A 17245-nucleotide genomic window follows, 5' to 3' on the forward strand; every position below is an offset into this window, starting at 1 on the left:
GGGTTTCAACCAGCCACCCTCAATATATGGGTCTGGCACCCTACTCACTGTGCCACAGGCGCCGCCCATGGTGACTGCTTAATCATAGATTTAAAAACTTTTTTTTCCAGGCCAGACACAGTCGCTCATGTCTACAATCCTAGCACTCTGGGAGGCTGAGGTGTTTGGATAGCCTGAGCTCAGGAGTTTGAGACCAGCCTGAGCAAGAGTAAGAACGCATCTCTACTAAAAATAGGAAAACTAGCCAAGCGTTGGGGTGGGCATTTATAGTCCCAGCTACTTGGGAGGCAGAAGCAGGAGGATCTCTTGGGCCCAAGAATTTGAGGTTGCTGTGAGTTGTAATGCCATGATGTTTTACCCAGGGGGCAAGTTAAGACTCTGTCTATAGAAAAAAAAGACAAACTTTCTTTACCTAACAAATGCAGTCAGTGTAACCTAATTCTTTGTTCCCTCAATAAATCCCAACAATTAAAAAAAAAAACTTTTCTAATAGAAGGATTTAAAGGTATACATTTCTAATCATTGCCTTAGCTGTATCCCATAAACTTGATATTTCATTTTTATTCAATTCAGAGTGTTTTCTACCTTGCAGTTTCTTTTTTGACCAGTGGGTTATTTAAAGGTATGGTAATTTCCAAATATTTGAGTATTTCTAGATGTGTTTCTTTTTTTTTTTCTGTCAATTTAATTCTATTATGATCAGAGGACATACTAATATGAAGTGCCATTTTATCATATATTTAAGTGTTCTTCTGCAATTGAATCTATTTTTGATCATTAGCTTGACTACTAAAAGAAATCAGTTGGCTTGGGGGCGCCTGTGGCTTAGTGAGTAGGGCACCGGCCCTATATACCGAGGGTGGCGGGTTGGAACCTGGCCCTGGGTTGTGGCAGGTGCCTATAGTCTCAGCTACTCAGGAGGCTGAGTTAAGAGAATCACCTAAGCCCAATAGCTGAAGGTTGCTTTGAGCTGTGACGCTACGGCACTCTACCAAGGGTGACAAAGTGAAACTCTGTCTCAAAAAAAAAAAAAGAAAAATCAGTTGGCTTTTAACAACTTTATTATTAAAAATTTCAAACATACACAAATAAGTAGTTAAAATAATACAATACAATAAAAGTACTAATTGTGTAGTTTAATGACAGTTTTAAAGTCATAGCCAATTTTGTGTCCTGTATAACTTCCCTGACTCTTTAGATTTCTGTTGAAGCATATCCCAGATACATAATTTCATTTAATTGTTTCATTTTGTAATTCTGAAAGATTGGAGTCTTTTAAAAAAATCAAAACTCATACTACCATAGTAATATAATTTTAATACCTAAACAGTATTATACTAATACCAGTAGTATCATAGTATCTTCATATTTTTCTAAGTATCTTTAAAATACTTTTTTTTTTTTTGAGACAGAGTCTCATTTTATCGCCTTCACAGCTCACAGCAACCTCCAACTCCAGGGCTTAGGCGATTCTCCTGCCTCAGCCTCCCTAGTAGCTGGGACTATAGGCGTCCACACAATGCCCAGCTATTTTTTTGTTGCAATTTGGCCGGGCCGGGTTTGAACCTGCCACCCTTGGTATATAGGGCCGGCGCCCTACTCACTGAACCACAGGTACCGCCCAAAATACACTTTTTTATAATTAATTTGTTCCCATCTAAGATTCAAGTGAGGTTTGCAGATTGCATTTGTTTATCGTTTTGAAGTCATTTCTTTTTTTTTTTTTTTGGTAGAGACAGAGTCTCACTTTTTTTTTTTTTTGAGACAGAGCCTCAAGCTATCCTCCTGAGTAGAGTGCCGTGGCATTTCAGCTCACAGCAACCTCCAACTCCTGGGCTCAAGCGAGTCTCTTGCCTCAGCCTCCCAAGTAGCTGGGACCACAGGCGCCCGCCATAACGTCCGGCTATTTTTTTGGTTGCAGCCATCATTGTTGTTTGGTGGGCCCGGGCTGGATTAGAACCCGCCACCTTGGGTGTACGTGGCTGGTGCCTTAGCCACTTGAGCCACAGGCGCCGAGCCTTGAAGTCATTTCTTTTTTAATTGTTTCATATTATAGTAATGCTTTTAAGACATTAATAACTCATGGTCAGTCATCATTCATTCATATCCTTTGTCTCTTTTTATTTTCTCTGGAGACAGAGGATCACTCTGTCACCCTGGGTGGAGTGCCATAGCATCATAGGTCCCAGCAACCTCAAATTATTACTACTTTTTTTTTTTTTGAGACATAGTCTTACTATGTTGTCCTTGGTAGAGTGCCTTGACATCACAGCTCACAGCAACCTCAAACTCCTGGGCTTTAGCAGTTCTCTTGCCTCAGCCTCCTGAGTAGCTGGGAGGCTACAGGCACCTGCCACAATGCCTGGCTCGTTTTTTGTTGTTGTTTCAGTTGTCGTTGTTTAGCTGGGCTGAACCCACCAGCCTTGGTGTGTGTGGCCATTATCCTACTCACTGAGCTAGGCCCGCAACCTCAAATTCTTAGGCTCAAGAGATCCTTTTGCCTCAGCCTCCCAAGTACCTGAGACTACAGGCACCTGTCATATCTTCTGTCTCATGCCTATCTCCCCTGTCTTATTTTGAATCATATCCTAGGCATTGTATCATTTTATTTATCAATATTTTGGTCTTACATTTAAGGATTGTGGGCTCTTTTTTTAAGGTATAGTTTCAATTTTAATTTAATTTTTCTTTTTTGTTTTTTTTGTTTTTTTTCCCTCCATTTACACTTTTTTAAAACCCAGTTTATTTGTCCTGCATTCTTTCTCACCATGTTACTGATTGCATTCCTGTGATGGTATTTAAAGTGGTTCTCCATCCCTTGAAATCTTTGTAAACTGGTAGTTGATAATGGTGGCTTCTTAAGACTGGGTTGGATTTTTTTTTTTTTTTTTAATCTGGAATGTTTCATGATGATGGTAAAGGTATATAATATCTTGTCATTTCCCCTTTTTATAATAGTAAGAATGTAACCAATGAGTTCTTAAATGGCTTATCTGTCTAGGATAACATTTCCTAATTAATACCTGACTCTTTGTTGTTTGTTTTTTTTTTAAAGCGGTCCTTATTACCATTATCTAGCCCTAGATCCATTATTTATTTTGAGGCTCCAAAATTGTCATATTCTCTTTCTTTCCTCACTTCTTCAGTTATTAGCTGGAATATTTCTGTAACCAAAAACATTACCTTATCAAAGCTATTTAGTTTCCTTGAGGTACAGCTTATGCAGGAAAAGCAACAAAAATGCCTGTCATTTCCCTTTTTTAGGCAGTTGTCTAAGTAATAAGTTGATTTCCTACTATCCTCCAAAGGTGACTAATAAGGTGGTTTGTTGTTTTTGGTATCAGAATCAACTCATGGTTTTATGCATTTCTTCAGTTTATACCTTAGGTATGTTCTTTTTGGATTGTTAATGTAAACCAGGTTGTTCTCTTTCACTGCTTCTTCTATATAGCTACTTAGAAAGTTCTATATCTGAAGCCTATTGCTATCTGTATATTTATATTATATTCTGCTGCTATGCTAAATTATAATCATAAGGTGTACATAATATTGAATAAAGGTGCTTTTAGTGTTTTTAAAAGAACAGGCAAAATCAAGAGCTTGGTTCTAAATTGTAGCTGTGGATTATACAGGCATATGTTTTTTGCATGGTAGTAAGGCCTTTGCACAAAGCCTTCTCATTACATACTGTAGAGTTATCCTTTTTGTTTTCCATGAAAGAAGTTGAGTTGTGTTTCAAAGTATGCCTGGACATAATTTTTTTGGGGGGAGAGACAGAGCCTCAAGCTGTCCCCCTGGGCAGAGTGCTGTGGCATCACAGCTCACAGCAACCTCCAACTCCTGGGCTCAAGCGAGTCTCCCGCCTCCACCTCCCAAGCAGCTGGGACCACAGGTGCCCACCACAACACCTGGCCATTTCTTTGGTTGCAGCCATCATTGTTGCTTGGCAGGCCCGGGCTGGATTTGAACCCGCCACCCTAGGTGTACGTGGCTGGCGCCTTAGCCACTTGAGCCATAGGCGCCAAGACCCTGGACATAATTAACATAAAGCAGAAATTTCTTAATCTTGGCACTATTAATAGTTAGAACTCATATCCTTTTGTGTTGGTAGAGGGTTGTCCTGGAACTATAGGATATTTAGCTCCTAGTAGCAGTATCTCCTTTCCCTCAATTTTGACAGTCAAAAATTTCTCCAGACATTGTCAAATGACCCTGAAAAGCAAAATTGTAACTGAAGTTAAGATTAAGGTAGATTCAGGCCTGTTGTGGCTCATGCCTATAATCCCAGCACTTTGGGAGGCTAAGGCAGGAAGATGGCTTGAGCTTGGGAGTTCAAGACCAGCCTGGGCAGTGTAGCAAGACCTCTTCTCTACAAAAAATTCAAAAATTGGTTGGGCATGATAGTGCAACTATAATCCCAGCTATGCGGGTGGCTGAAACAGAAGGATCACTTGAGCCTTGGGGCTGCTGTGAGCTATGGTTGTATCACTGCACTCTAGTTTGGATAATAAAGTGAGTCTCTGTCTTCAAAAATAAAATAGATTGGGCAGCGCCTGTCGTTCATTGGGTAGGGTGCCCGCCCCATATACCAAGGGTGGCGGGTTTGAACCCAGCCGTAACCAAACCACAACAAAAAAAAAATTAGTGAGGCATTGTGGTGGGCACCTGAAGGCCTAGCTACTTAAGAGGCTGAAGCAGGAGAATCACCTAAGCCCAGGAGTTGGAGGTTGCTGTGAGTTGTGACACCACAGCACTCTATTGAGGGCAATAAAATGAGACTCTGTCTCCTAAATTAAAAAATAATAATAAGATTGAGGTAAATTCAATTTAGGAAAAACTATCATAACCAAGTCTCTTTTTTTTTTTTTTTTTTTTTTTTTGAGACAGAGCCTCAAGCTGTCCCCCTGGGTAGAGTGCCATGGCTTCACTGCTCACAGCAACCTCCAACTCCTGGGCTCAAGCGAGTCTCCTGCCTCAGACTCCCAAGTAGCTGGGACTACAGGCGCCCGCCACAACACCCGGCTATTTTTTGGTTGCAGCCATTATTGTTGTTTGGCAGGTCCAGGCTGGATTCGAACCCGCCACCTTAGGTGTATGTGGCTGGCGCCTTAGCCGCTTGAGCCACAGGCGCCGAGCCATAACCAAGTCTCTTAAAGTGTATTGCTATAAAGGAATACCTGAGGCTGGATAATTTAAAAAGAAAAGAGGTTTAATTAGCTCATGGTTCTGCATTATCTACAGGAAGCATGGTGCTAGTATCTGCTTCTTGGCTTCTGGTTGGGACTTTGTGTTATGCCAAAACATGGCAGAGAGCAGGAAGCAGGTACATGCAAATGGTGAATAAACATGGTGGGGGTTGTCCAACCTGGCTTTACCACAACTCCCTTTTCTCCACCCCCTAACCAAGCCAGTCTCCTCCAAAGAATGAGAACTCACTAAATAAAATGAGTTGCACCAAAGCCATCCATAAGGAATCTGCCCCCATGACTTAACATACCTCCCAACATTGTCACATGGGAAATCAGAGTTCAACATGAGATTTGTTGAGGATAAAGAAACCATATCCTCATCATACCACCACGTACTTCAGAGTTTGTGTTATTTTGGAGACGGTCTTACTCTTTTGCTCAGTCTAGAATGCCATGACATCAGCTTAGCTGACAACAGCAATCTTAAACTCCTGGGCTGAAACAATCCTCCTGCCTCAGCCTCCTGAGTAGCTGGGACTGCACCCATCACACCCAGCCAATGTTTTTCTCTTTTTAGTTGAAATGGAGTCTCACTCTTGCTCAGGCCAGTTTCAAACTCCTGAGCTCAAGCGATCCTCCTGCCTCTGCCTTTCAGAGTGCTGGGATTAGAGGTAGGAGCTGCTACAACCAGCCAAGAATATTTTGACTTTTAAAAAAAGAGTATACTTGGCAAGAGATGGTGGCTCATGCCTATAATCCAAAGGAGGATCACTTGAGCTCAAGAGTTCAAGACTAGCCTGAGCAAGAGTGAGACCCCATCACCATTAAAAATAGAAAAAAAGTGGCTGGGCATGATGGATGCCTACAGTCCTAGCTACTTGGGAGGCTGAGGCAGGAGGATTGCTTGAACACTGGAGTTTGAGGTTGTAGTGAGGTGTGATGTTACCACTCACTCTACCTGGGGCAACAGAGTGAAACCCTATATCAGAGTTTAAAAAAAATAGCAATGGTGAATAGAATCAAGCTCAGTGACCTTAATTATATAAACTTTCATTTGGTAAAAATGATGCTTGAGTTTGGGGTGGCTTTTCCTCTTACCAGGTGTGATGCTTTTTCAATGTGTGTGCTTTGCAGATCAAATTCAGAAATGTATTTGACTATATTGTTTTCTTTTGTTTTTTAAGTTTTCTTCTCTAAAAGGATAAGATAGCAGATAACTAGCTATTTTAAAGTTAGTAACTGTCATTAAGTCTTTAACCAGAAATTTTAAGTATATATACATATATATATATATTGAGACTGAGCCTCACTATATCACCCTTGGTAGAGTGCTGTGGCATCACAGCTCACAGCAACCTCCAACTCTTGGGCCTAAGTGATTCTCTTGCCTAAGCCTCCTAAGGAGCTAGGACTACATGGGCTCAGTTAGGACCACAGTGCCCGGCTACTTTTTTTTTTTTTTTTTTTTGTGCAGTTTATGGCCAGGTCACGTTTAAACCCGCTACCTCCAGTATATAGGGCCGGCAGCCTACTCCTTTGAGTCACAGGCACCACCCATGCCTGGCTATTTTTTATTGCAGTTGTCATTGTTGTTTAGCTGGCCCAGGCTGGATTTGAACCCGCCAGGCTTGGTGTATGTGGCTGGCACCATAACCACTGTGGTATGGGTACCGAGCCAGGAATTTTAAATATTTAAAATCAAAACAAAATTCTATCATGAAATTTTCAGTTACTTGTATAATCAGTTCTAATGAATATATGAACCTACCAGGTTCTCTAATCATTGTGCCTTGTACCTTGTTATAAGCAGTCATTTCACAATTTCTTCTCTCAGTGGCTTGGTTGACATCACACCAGACGACAATAGATGCTGTAAAAATGTGTGGAAAAGGCACACAGAAGATGCAGCTCACTTTTGCTGGGGGAACTAGTTAAGACCTCACATAAGCAAAGACAGTTGAGCTGAGTTCTTTACTAGAGGTTTAAAGTGTAGAATAATACAAGACAGTAATTTTTTAAAAGAACTATTATTTAGAAACCGGTATGCTACATTTGTGCTGTGATGCTGGTTAAAGACAGAGTGAGAAGTCGTATAAGGGTTCAGTGGTTGGAAATTAAAGAATATGAAGTTAAAATTAGTGTTGCATCTATTTTTGTTCTTCTGTCATGCTTTTGTTTTTTTCAAAATGCACCCAGTGCCTTTCCCTAACAGGTGAAGGGCACTTCCTATATAATTTGGTATATAAAACAGGCACGACCTCCCCTCACTGTGTTGCCCTTGGGAGAGTACCATCATAGCTCACAGCAACCTCAAACCCTGGGGCCTAAGTGATTCTCTTGCCTCAGTCTCCCAAGTAGCTGGGACTACAGGTTCCTGTCATAACTCTTGGCTATTTTTTGTTTGTAGTTGTTGTTGTTTGGTGGGCCCAGGCTCGGTTCGACTCCGCCAGCTCTGGTGTATGTGCCTGGTGCCCTAGCTGCTGAACTAAATAAAAAGTAAGCAGGGATGATCTGAGAAGTGATATGAAGGAAAAATCGATTCAAAGTCCTCTGAGAGTTTATTACAGGGACTTGATTGAGTCAGAGGGTTTCTCTGAGAAAGCTGCTTTCAAAGTGACACCTGGGCTCGGAGCCTATAGCTCAACCGGCTAAGGCGCCAGCCACGTACACCTAAGGTGGCGGGTTCGAATCCCCAGCCCGGACCTGCCAAACAACAATGACGGCTGCAACCAAAAAAAAAAAAAAATAGCCGGGCGTTGTGGCGGGTGCCTGTGGTCCCAGCTACTTGGGAGGCGGAGGCAAGAGACTCGCTTGAGCCCAGGAGTTGGAGGTTGCTGTGAGCTGTAATGCCACGGCACTCTGCCCAGGGGGACAGCTTGAGGCTCTATCTCAAAAAAAAAAAACAAAAACAAACAAAAAAAAAAAAAAAAAAAACAAAGTGACACCTGAAGGATGAGTCAGAATGATCCCTGCTGGAAGCTGAGGACTAGCATGTGTGATAAGAATACAACAGGCTCGGTGCCCGTAGCACGGTGGTTACAGAGATAGCCACGTACACCAAGGCTAGTGGGTTCAAACTCAGCCCAGGCCAGCTATAAAACAACAATGACAACTGCGATAAAAAAAAAAATAGCCAGGTGTCACAGTGGGTGCTTATAGTCCCAGCTACTTGGGAGGCTGAGGCAAGAGAATTACTTAAGGCCAAGAGTTTGAGGTTTCTGTGATGCCACGGCACTTTACCAAGGGTGACATAGTGAGACTCTGTCTCAAAAAAAAAAGACTACAACCCTGAGTAATGGCAATGGAAGTGGTATGAGATAGCATCAAAAGAACAGGCAAGTGGATCCAATTTTACTGATCCTATCCGGTGGTTCTCAACCTTCCTAATGCTGTGGCCCTTTACAGTTCTTGTGGGTCACGACCCACAGGTTGAGAACTGCTGCTATAGATGTTGTCAACATATGTATTGTGCTGAGGAGATGCTGTTTTATAATAATGTCGTCTCTTTTTTACAGTACCAAATATGCCCCAACAGCGGCAAGACCAGCATCATCAGAGCACCATGATGCACCCAGCCTCCGCAGCAGGCCCACCGATTGTAGCCACCCCACCAGCTTACTCCACACAATACGTTGCCTATAGTCCTCAGCAGTTCCCAAATCAGCCACTTGTTCAGCATGTGCCACATTATCAGTCTCAGGTAAGACTAATATGGCCTCTTAATTTTTGTTCCATAAAAACTTAATTTTAATAAAATAAACAGATTTTCCTTTATATTTTTGCTTTTTCCTGTGAAGGGGCAGATAGCTAAGGACTTGGATAGCTTAGAGCCTTAGAGCTAAGGACTTAGATAGCTTAGAGGCTTTTTAAATGTATATTTGCAGTTTACTAATCAATGTAAGAGTTTCAAAGGAAGCAGCCAAGAGAGATTTTAAAATTTTTTATTGTTTTGGGAAACCATGGAGTTGGAAATTTAACTGTAAGCATGGCTTTATTTGATATATATATTTTTTAATTTTAACTTTTTAAAATTAAATCATAACTGTGTTTATTTGATATTTTAATCTTTTTTTCTTTACTTTCTGTTTGAACACAGCATCCTCATGTCTATAGTCCTGTAATACAGGGTAATGCTAGGATGATGGCACCACCAACACACGCCCAGCCTGGTTTAGTATCTTCATCAGCTACTCAGTATGGAGCTCATGAGCAGACGCATGCAATGTATGGTAGGAAGCACTTCGTTTGTCTTTTCAGTGTGTGTGACTATTCTTAATTTGTTTTAAGGGTCTGAAAAGATATTCTAAGAATTATCTATCCTTTTATGACATTGCTACTCAAGAAAGGAAAAGTTGAACTTACTTCTCTCCCTAACCTCTGCTGTATAAGTCTTAGCAAATAATTTCTACCTCTGTACCTGAAATTCTCTGTCTTCATGTCTTGCTTTGACTAAAATGTGATGATGTACATAACGGCACAGCATACTTTTTTATCAGTATTATCATTTGGGATAGCCTAAGGCATATATGAAAATTTTACCATACTGGGCCGTGCCTATAGCTCAAAGGAGTAGGGTGCTGGCCCCATATACCAGGGGTGGTGGGTTAAAGCCTGGCCCTGGCCAAAAACTGCAAAAAAAAAAAAAAGTTACCATAGTAAAAGCATAAAAACATTTTCCATTATGAAAATATCCTGCTTCACTCCTTGCTCTTGGAGTGGCTGGCATTACATATTTTTGTTTCTATTTGTTATGCTGTGTTTCTGCCTCATGATTTAAGTGATTAAAATTGTGTAACATTAGATTTGTTCAATGCGTACAGAATGGTAAAATGGAAATGAAAAGTATTTGTATAAAATTAAACAGTATTTTTAAGAATAACAAGGAAAAATAGTTTTGTGGTTAAGTAGAGAACTTTATGTAGTAGGTCAACTTTGCTGCTGTTTAAAATACTAAAATAATGCATAACTTAAAATGCATTAAAAATAGAATTTTAATAGTCCCAGCTACTTGGGAGGCTGAAGCAAGAGAATCACCTAAGCCCAAGAGCTGGAAGTTGTTGTGAGCTGCGACGACATGGCACTCTACCAAGGGCAACAAAATGAGAATCTATCTCTTTAAAAAAAAAAAAAAAAATATATATATATATATATATATGTATATGTATACATACAGAGTTTTAAATAAAATTTTCACTTCCATATGGTATAATATGGAATTAATGGATCATCTCAGATTATGCTTTTTCAAAATATATCTTTAATTAATTTTAGTTTCATTTAAGATGTTAGATTAGTTCCAGATGTTTCTGAGAACTATGTCATCATGTAGTTTTCCCATTGGTATTTTAGGTTGTTTAGAGTAGGAGATGAATTTAGATTTTTTTCAAATACATTGGAAAGTATACTACTGTGAGAATGAAATTACAGCCAAATGGACATATCATTTTATAAAACCTCTTAAAACTTTTTCAATGATTAAGAATTTAAACATTTTCATTTTTTAATTTAATTTAGATGTCTTGCATGATCATATCTGGGCTAAATTGAGTCCTTTAATAATTTACAGATTCCTGACAAACCTCCATTTTGAAATATTGCTGCTTTTCATACTTTCTATATCCTCCTTTTAAAAATAAATAACTGTTTCAATGTTATGTTAATATGAATAAAACTTAGACAGCAATAGTCACCCTTCTGTTACCTGTAACTCAATCTGGTCTCAATTGTCCACATTATCACTTTAAGCTTTTTATTGTGGATTATGCATTTTAAATAAAAAAATGGTATGATTGCTATGTTTTGGAATTTTTTTTCAAGAAGCTCATCTGTAATTTAATTGAAAAAGATACTGATTTATGATTTGGGTTATGATCTGTCATTTGGCTTGTCTAGTTGCCTTAGTAACTAGGCCTGACTATGCATGAAAAAATATAATTGATTCATAATGCTGGTTTTTATGCAACTTGTATACATTTAAGTAATTTTCCAGTCTGTTAAAAAGGCTTAGGTAAAAAAGTTCATTATGATTGTGAATACATCATGATTTAACAAGTGGAAAAATGTTCTTCCATTTTCTGGCATATTCTCCTTAGAATAAGATCTGAACTTTTCGAGCTAAAATTTCTGTTGCTTTTAGAGTATAGCTTATTTGTGTACCTGTGCTTTTGAGACATTGTAGTACTGTGAGGTTGAGCAGAATCTTTCTCCCCGCTGTGTTCACTTAAACTGTTTCATCTTTTGAATGGATGTTCATTGATTTGACACAGCCAATTGTATGGTAAATACTGTAGTTGAACAATTAATGGATTTTGTAACTGCCTCCTCAGAATATTTCTGTTTAAGAAGCATTTGACCTTGGACCCCAGGTTGATTGAGGTGTAGGTAGTTAGTAAGTATTGCAAACAGAACAAAACTCTAAATCTGATGTTCACTGAAATCTGGAATGAACTAATCATTAAAGCTAGTTTGTGTGCTAGGAGAAAGTTACTTAACCAAATATGAACTGATGTGCAGTTTACACAGGTTATATTTAATTGATGTTTAGTGATGAGTGTATACTATAGCAAGGCTGTAGACCTGATATGGTGTTGCTGGTTAATCAGGTTCTGTTTGGAGTACTTCAGACCTTAAAAAAGACACTTAGGAAATGAATTGTTTTTTCTTTTGCCATCATTGGCCATAATTTAATCGACTAAAGAAAATTTTTTATTGGCTTGATGATCGTGGCACAGTGATGACAGCGCTGGACACCTGCACCAAGGGTGGTGGGTTCGAGCGCAGCCCGGGCCAGTTAAACAACAATGGCACCTGCAACAAAAAATTGCAGCTGGCGCCTGTGGTCCCAGCTACTTGGGAGGCTGAGGCAAGAGAATCGCTTAAGCCCAAGAGTTTGAGGTTGCTGTGAGCTGTGAAGCCTCAGCAGTCTACCAAGGGCAATGTAGTAAGACTGTCTAAAAAAAAGAATTTTGTATTAAATCATAAGTCGTTTATTTGAATTATTTTATATTTTTCAAAGCCTTGATAAGCCAAATATAAAAGAAATTTTAAGTACACCCTTTTAAAATACAACAAAATTGTTGTATAGAAATGCTGATTTTATACATATTGCTCCTGAACAATTTACATTTTATATTATCAAAGGAACCTGCTACTTTGAGTATGAATTATGTTTGGTTTTTAAACTACATCCTATCTCTTTTTTTTTTTTTTTCTTGTCCCGTGCTGGGTTTGAAACCGCCACCTCTGACATAATGGGGCCAGCACCCTACTCTTTTGAGCCACAGGCACTGCCCCATCCTATCTCATTTTTAAAAACTTTTTAGGCAAACAAATGAATATCCATCCAGATGTTGGTGACAGTTTTATGTAACTTTTTTGTCCTTAGTTGTTAATAGCCATAGCAAAAGGATTTGAGAATACAGAGGACCTCTAATGACTACAAAATGAAATTCTGATTATTGTTTTTAAATTTTTGGTATATTCTGGCCAGTCTTGGTGCTCATGCCTATAATCCCAGTGCTTCGGGAGGGCAAGGCAGGAGGATTGCTTGAGCCGAAGAGTTTGAATCCTGGGCAACATAACAAGAACCCATCTCTGCCAAAAATTTAAAAATTGGATAGGTGCAATGGTGCACACCTGTTGTCCTAGCTACATGTGAGGCTGAGGTAGGAGGATCATTTGAGCCCTGGAGTTTGAGCTGCAGTGAACTATGATAATTCATTACACTACACTATAGCCTGGGCAACAGAGTAAAACTCTGTATCTTTAAAGAATAATAAATTGATGTATTTAGTATGAATATTCTAACCGATTACTAAACATTTAAATCATTATTATAGGAGATGTGTAAATAATTGGTGACCTTATACTCTATCTAAGAAGTTAAATTTTTATTCCCCTTCTATCTAGTCTTCTAATTCATCTGATTTTATTTTATGGTGATACTTTTACTTTTTAGAAACAATGATAATACAGTTTTTTCTACTAACAAGTACTGTCAGAAGAGTTAGTTAGATCCAATATTCTTTTTTTTCATTTGTTGTTGGTAGTTTATGCAGATAACTTGGAAAATACAGTAAGCAAAAAAATAAAAAGCACCATTATTTCTCTACCTGACAGCCACCTATTAACATTTTGGTATGTCTCCTTCCATATGCCCCTCTCTGTAGTATATTTTATTAGAAGTGATAACATACTCATGTTTATATTTTTATGTTTCTAACCTTTGGATCCACTACCAGATGCCTCATAAACATCATTAAGGATAATGACATTTCTATTAATAATCTTTTATATCTGTTGAAGTAAACTTGGTAAATATTGTTTCATTTTTGGTATGTTATATTTATATATATATATCAAGGTGTTTGGTGGAATGCCATGTTGGGTTTTTTTAATAGATAATGATTTTATTCCTTTCATTTAAGCAAGTCAGCGTAAAGAACTTGATACTTCAGTACAAAAGAACAGTGTCTTCAGTTCAATCTTGTCTTTTTAAATTCTGTAGCAGTGTTTAAAGTGCTTGTCATCTCTATTAAAATAAAAATGAATTATGCATGAATACAAAAAAATTAATGTCAACCTTTCCAGAAAATTAGGAAAATGCACACCTAAAAAGGCTAATTTACCTTTCTATTTCCCAAATTCAGCATGTCCCAAATTACCATACAACAAGGAGACAAGCCCTTCTTTCTACTTTGCCAGTGAGTTGGGTTTTTTATACTAATTTTAATTGTACAGTAAAACACTTTTTAAAGAATACATATTAAGGGAGTAGACTTGTTGAACAGTATTTTCCTTGTGCCAGACAAAACCTTAAAAACATGCATATTGTAATTCAGCTTTCAAAAAGGAATTATGACCCAGCTTAAGAAAGCTGGTGTTAATGAAAAATTGAGTTGTTAGGTCTGGGTGTGGTGGCACATGCCAGTAATCCTAGCACTCTGGGAGGCTCAGCCAGGTGGATTGCCTAAGCTCAGGAGTTCAAGAATAGCCTGAGCAAGAGCGAGACCCCATCTCTAAAAATAGCTGGGCATTGTGGTGGGCGCATAGCCCAGGATTTTGAGGTTGCTGTGAGCTATGAGTCCATGGTACTCCACTGAAGGTGAAAGTGAGACTGTCTCCAAAAAAAAAAAAGTTGTTTCAGAAATTTTTGCATACCAAGGAAACATGCAGCTGTTTGAGAAATGCCTAATATTTTCCTTGTTCAGAGAAACTTTTTCTAAACAGCTAATTTTTATTTTAATATTCTAAGCCACGGCTCAGCGCCTGTAGCTCAGAGGCTAGGGTGCCAGTCACATACACTGGAGCTGGCAGGTTTGAATCCAGCCTGGGCCTACCAAACAGTAATGACAACTACAACCAAAAAATAGCTGGGCGTTGTGGCAGGCACCTGTAGTTGCAGCTACTTGGGAGGCTGAGGCAAGAGAATTTCTTAAGCCCAAGAGTTTGAGGTTGCTATGAGCTGTGACACTACAGCACTCTACCCAGGGCGACAGCTTGAGACTCTTTCTAAAGGGGGGAGGATAATATATATGTGTATATATATGTATATACCCCCACCGCCACACGATTCATATATAAAACTTAAAAACATGAATTTTTAAATATTCTGGTAAGGAGAAATTTATTCTTACCAGGAATTTAATTGAATAGAATTGATTAAGGGAGAAACATTTCTGTCCTTTACATGACTAAAAGTTTAAAATATTCAGGTAGCAGATACCTCAAGATTTTTTGAGCTTAATCAGGAGAACATGATTTACCATAGACTGTCTTGGGCTGCACAGGTCCCCTTTTCCCATCAGTGGAAAGGTAAACAGCTGGTTCTGCTTGGAGAAAGTCTGAGCAGGGTGCTCATTTATTTTAGAAATGAACTAAGATGTGTTTTTTCTATTTTGTAGGGCAATTTTAAATATAAGGTTAGTCATTAACTTTGATATTTAAATAGGAAAGGTACTAATAATTTGTAGAAATTCCTTAGAAATTTTCATTAATACGTGTCACCTTGTATGAAGTACTGTTTTCTAGAGAATATTTACGAGGACAGGTTTAAAATTTTATGTTAGGGACTAAATTTTCAATTGTTTTGGAATGATTCAATGTCTGAGTCTACTAAATGCCAGATTTAGCATTTAGAAAGCATTTTGACCCTAAATTTTCATTAATTGTGCCATGACTTGGTATCCAAAAACAAATTGATAAAATTAGTGTGTGTGTGTATGTGTGTATATATATATATGTATGTATATTTTATTTGGTACTAGGAAATGTTAACAAATTTAATCCTTTAATAGATGCTCTTTAAAAAGGAGTCTTGCTGTATGTATATAATATTTAAGGGAAACTATGTCTGTGGTTATAGTGTATAAAAGATAGTGTCAGTAATTAATTTTATTATGTACTCAATTTGAGGTCTCAAATGTAGTTATCCTCACCATCTTACTGTCTCTGTTAGTAGTTTTGGAGCCATTTTCCTGGTAAGTAGCTAAAAGGTCTTTAATCATCACACTATAAACATCGATTGCCTTAGCACAACTTCCTCTAAAAGGGAGTATCTGTACCTTTTAAAAAGAAACTAACAATTGGGCTGCTATTCGTGATTTAATTTGCTGCTTCATCCCCCCCCCCCTTTTCTAAACCATACTGTCATGGTTTGGTCAAATTGTCTTTTCTCTAATTAGCATTTTCAGCATTTCTTCACTTTCCCTTTTCTGAATTTAACATCACATTTAGAAGTTGGAAGATCTTGTTCTGTTTTATTGTTAAAGTTTTGCAGTGCTGGTGATCTCTCATGACTTGTGCATCCAAGGTCAAAATGACAAAACCTAATGGCATATTAAACACAAAGCCTTAGGGACTGAATTTGGTTCAATAAGATCATGGTTTAGGAAAACTATTTTTGGAATGTGGTTAGAATTATAAAAATTTGACCAATCACCCATTTAGAATCTTAAATATTTATGTCAAGGAGCGTGTTGAATGGGAAGCTTCTGGACCAGGTTTGGCCCAAAGAATGAATAATTCTTTGTTATCTTGACCTAGTCCAGAGGATTTTATGAAGGGTGCTAAAGTTTCCATAAATAGGGTGGTGCCTGTGGCTCAGTGAGTAGGGTGTCAGCCCCATATACCGAGGGTGGTAAGTTCAAACCCAACCCTGGCAAAACTGCAACAACAACAAAAAATAATAAAAAAAAAAAAATAAAGTTTAAAAAAAAAAATAAAGTTTCCATAAATAGGTCACCCAATGAATAGCTAAATCAGAATTTCAAAAAAGTTCACTTTATTTTTAACCTCTCTAGAATCTTTAAAATGAGCCTGTGTAACAGAACACTTACTTAGCTCAGAAACTTAGTCCCCTTCACATGTCGTTTCTCCATTTCCCTGATTCTGCTATATTATTTCCTTGATTACCTGATCTTGGTTCCTTTCTCATGGCTCTCTCGTCCCTTCCAGCCTTTTAACCTCTTCGGATTTTTAACTTTCTTCTTTATATCACTTTTAATTGGCTTTTCAAGGAACCAAACTGTATTTTTCCATTAATACTAAATTAAAGGGTAAGCTTCACATTTTTCCCAATTAGTTACTTTTGTATTCAAGGAGAAGAGAGTTTATGGATAAGATACTTGCTTTCTGATCTATTAAGATAGAAGATGAAGGAAGGAAAAGGTTAACCTTTAAATATTGATAAACTTATATCACAAAGATGCCTTTTAAAAAGGCCAGGTATGGTCTTTGGGAGGCTTGAGGCAGGATGATTGCTTGAGGCCCGGGGTTTGAAACTAGCCTGGGCAATATAGTGAGATAATGTTTCTACAGAATTTTGAGACAGAGTCTCACTTTATCACCCTTGGTAGAGTGCCTTGGCATTATAGCTCACAGCAATCTCCAGCTCTTGGGCTTAACCAATTCTCTTGCCTCCACCTCCCCAGTAGCTGAGATTACAGGCATCCATCACAGATTGCACTGTTGTTGCAGTTTGGCCTGGACCAGGTCCAAACCCGCCATCCTTGGTATATGGGGCCGGTGCCCTACCTACTAAGCCACAGGTACTGCCC

The 17245-nt window shown here is 38.5% G+C and overlaps 1 protein-coding gene across 7 annotated transcripts in view; it reads left to right on the forward strand.

The window, feature by feature from the left end:
* ATXN2 (ataxin 2) overlaps positions 1–17245 on the forward strand; it is a 151023-nt gene that overhangs the window by 120388 nt on the left and 13390 nt on the right. For 5 of the 7 annotated variants that reach the window (XM_023516871.1, XM_023516873.1, XM_023516875.1 and 2 more), the window contains exons 19-20: positions 8705–8889; positions 9286–9418. In XM_023516871.1, coding sequence (XP_023372639.1) covers positions 8705–8889; positions 9286–9418 — 318 coding nt within the window. Of the gene's footprint in view, positions 1–8704; positions 8890–9285; positions 9419–13837; positions 13892–17245 lie in introns of all 7 variants that reach the window. The other 2 variants (XM_023516870.1, XM_003795987.2) reach the window with 1 other exon arrangement.

This window comes from Otolemur garnettii, unplaced genomic scaffold (assembly GCF_000181295.1).
Source record: "Otolemur garnettii isolate 467f Iridium unplaced genomic scaffold, OtoGar3 scaffold00099, whole genome shotgun sequence".
Taxonomy (NCBI): Eukaryota; Metazoa; Chordata; class Mammalia; order Primates; family Galagidae; genus Otolemur; species Otolemur garnettii.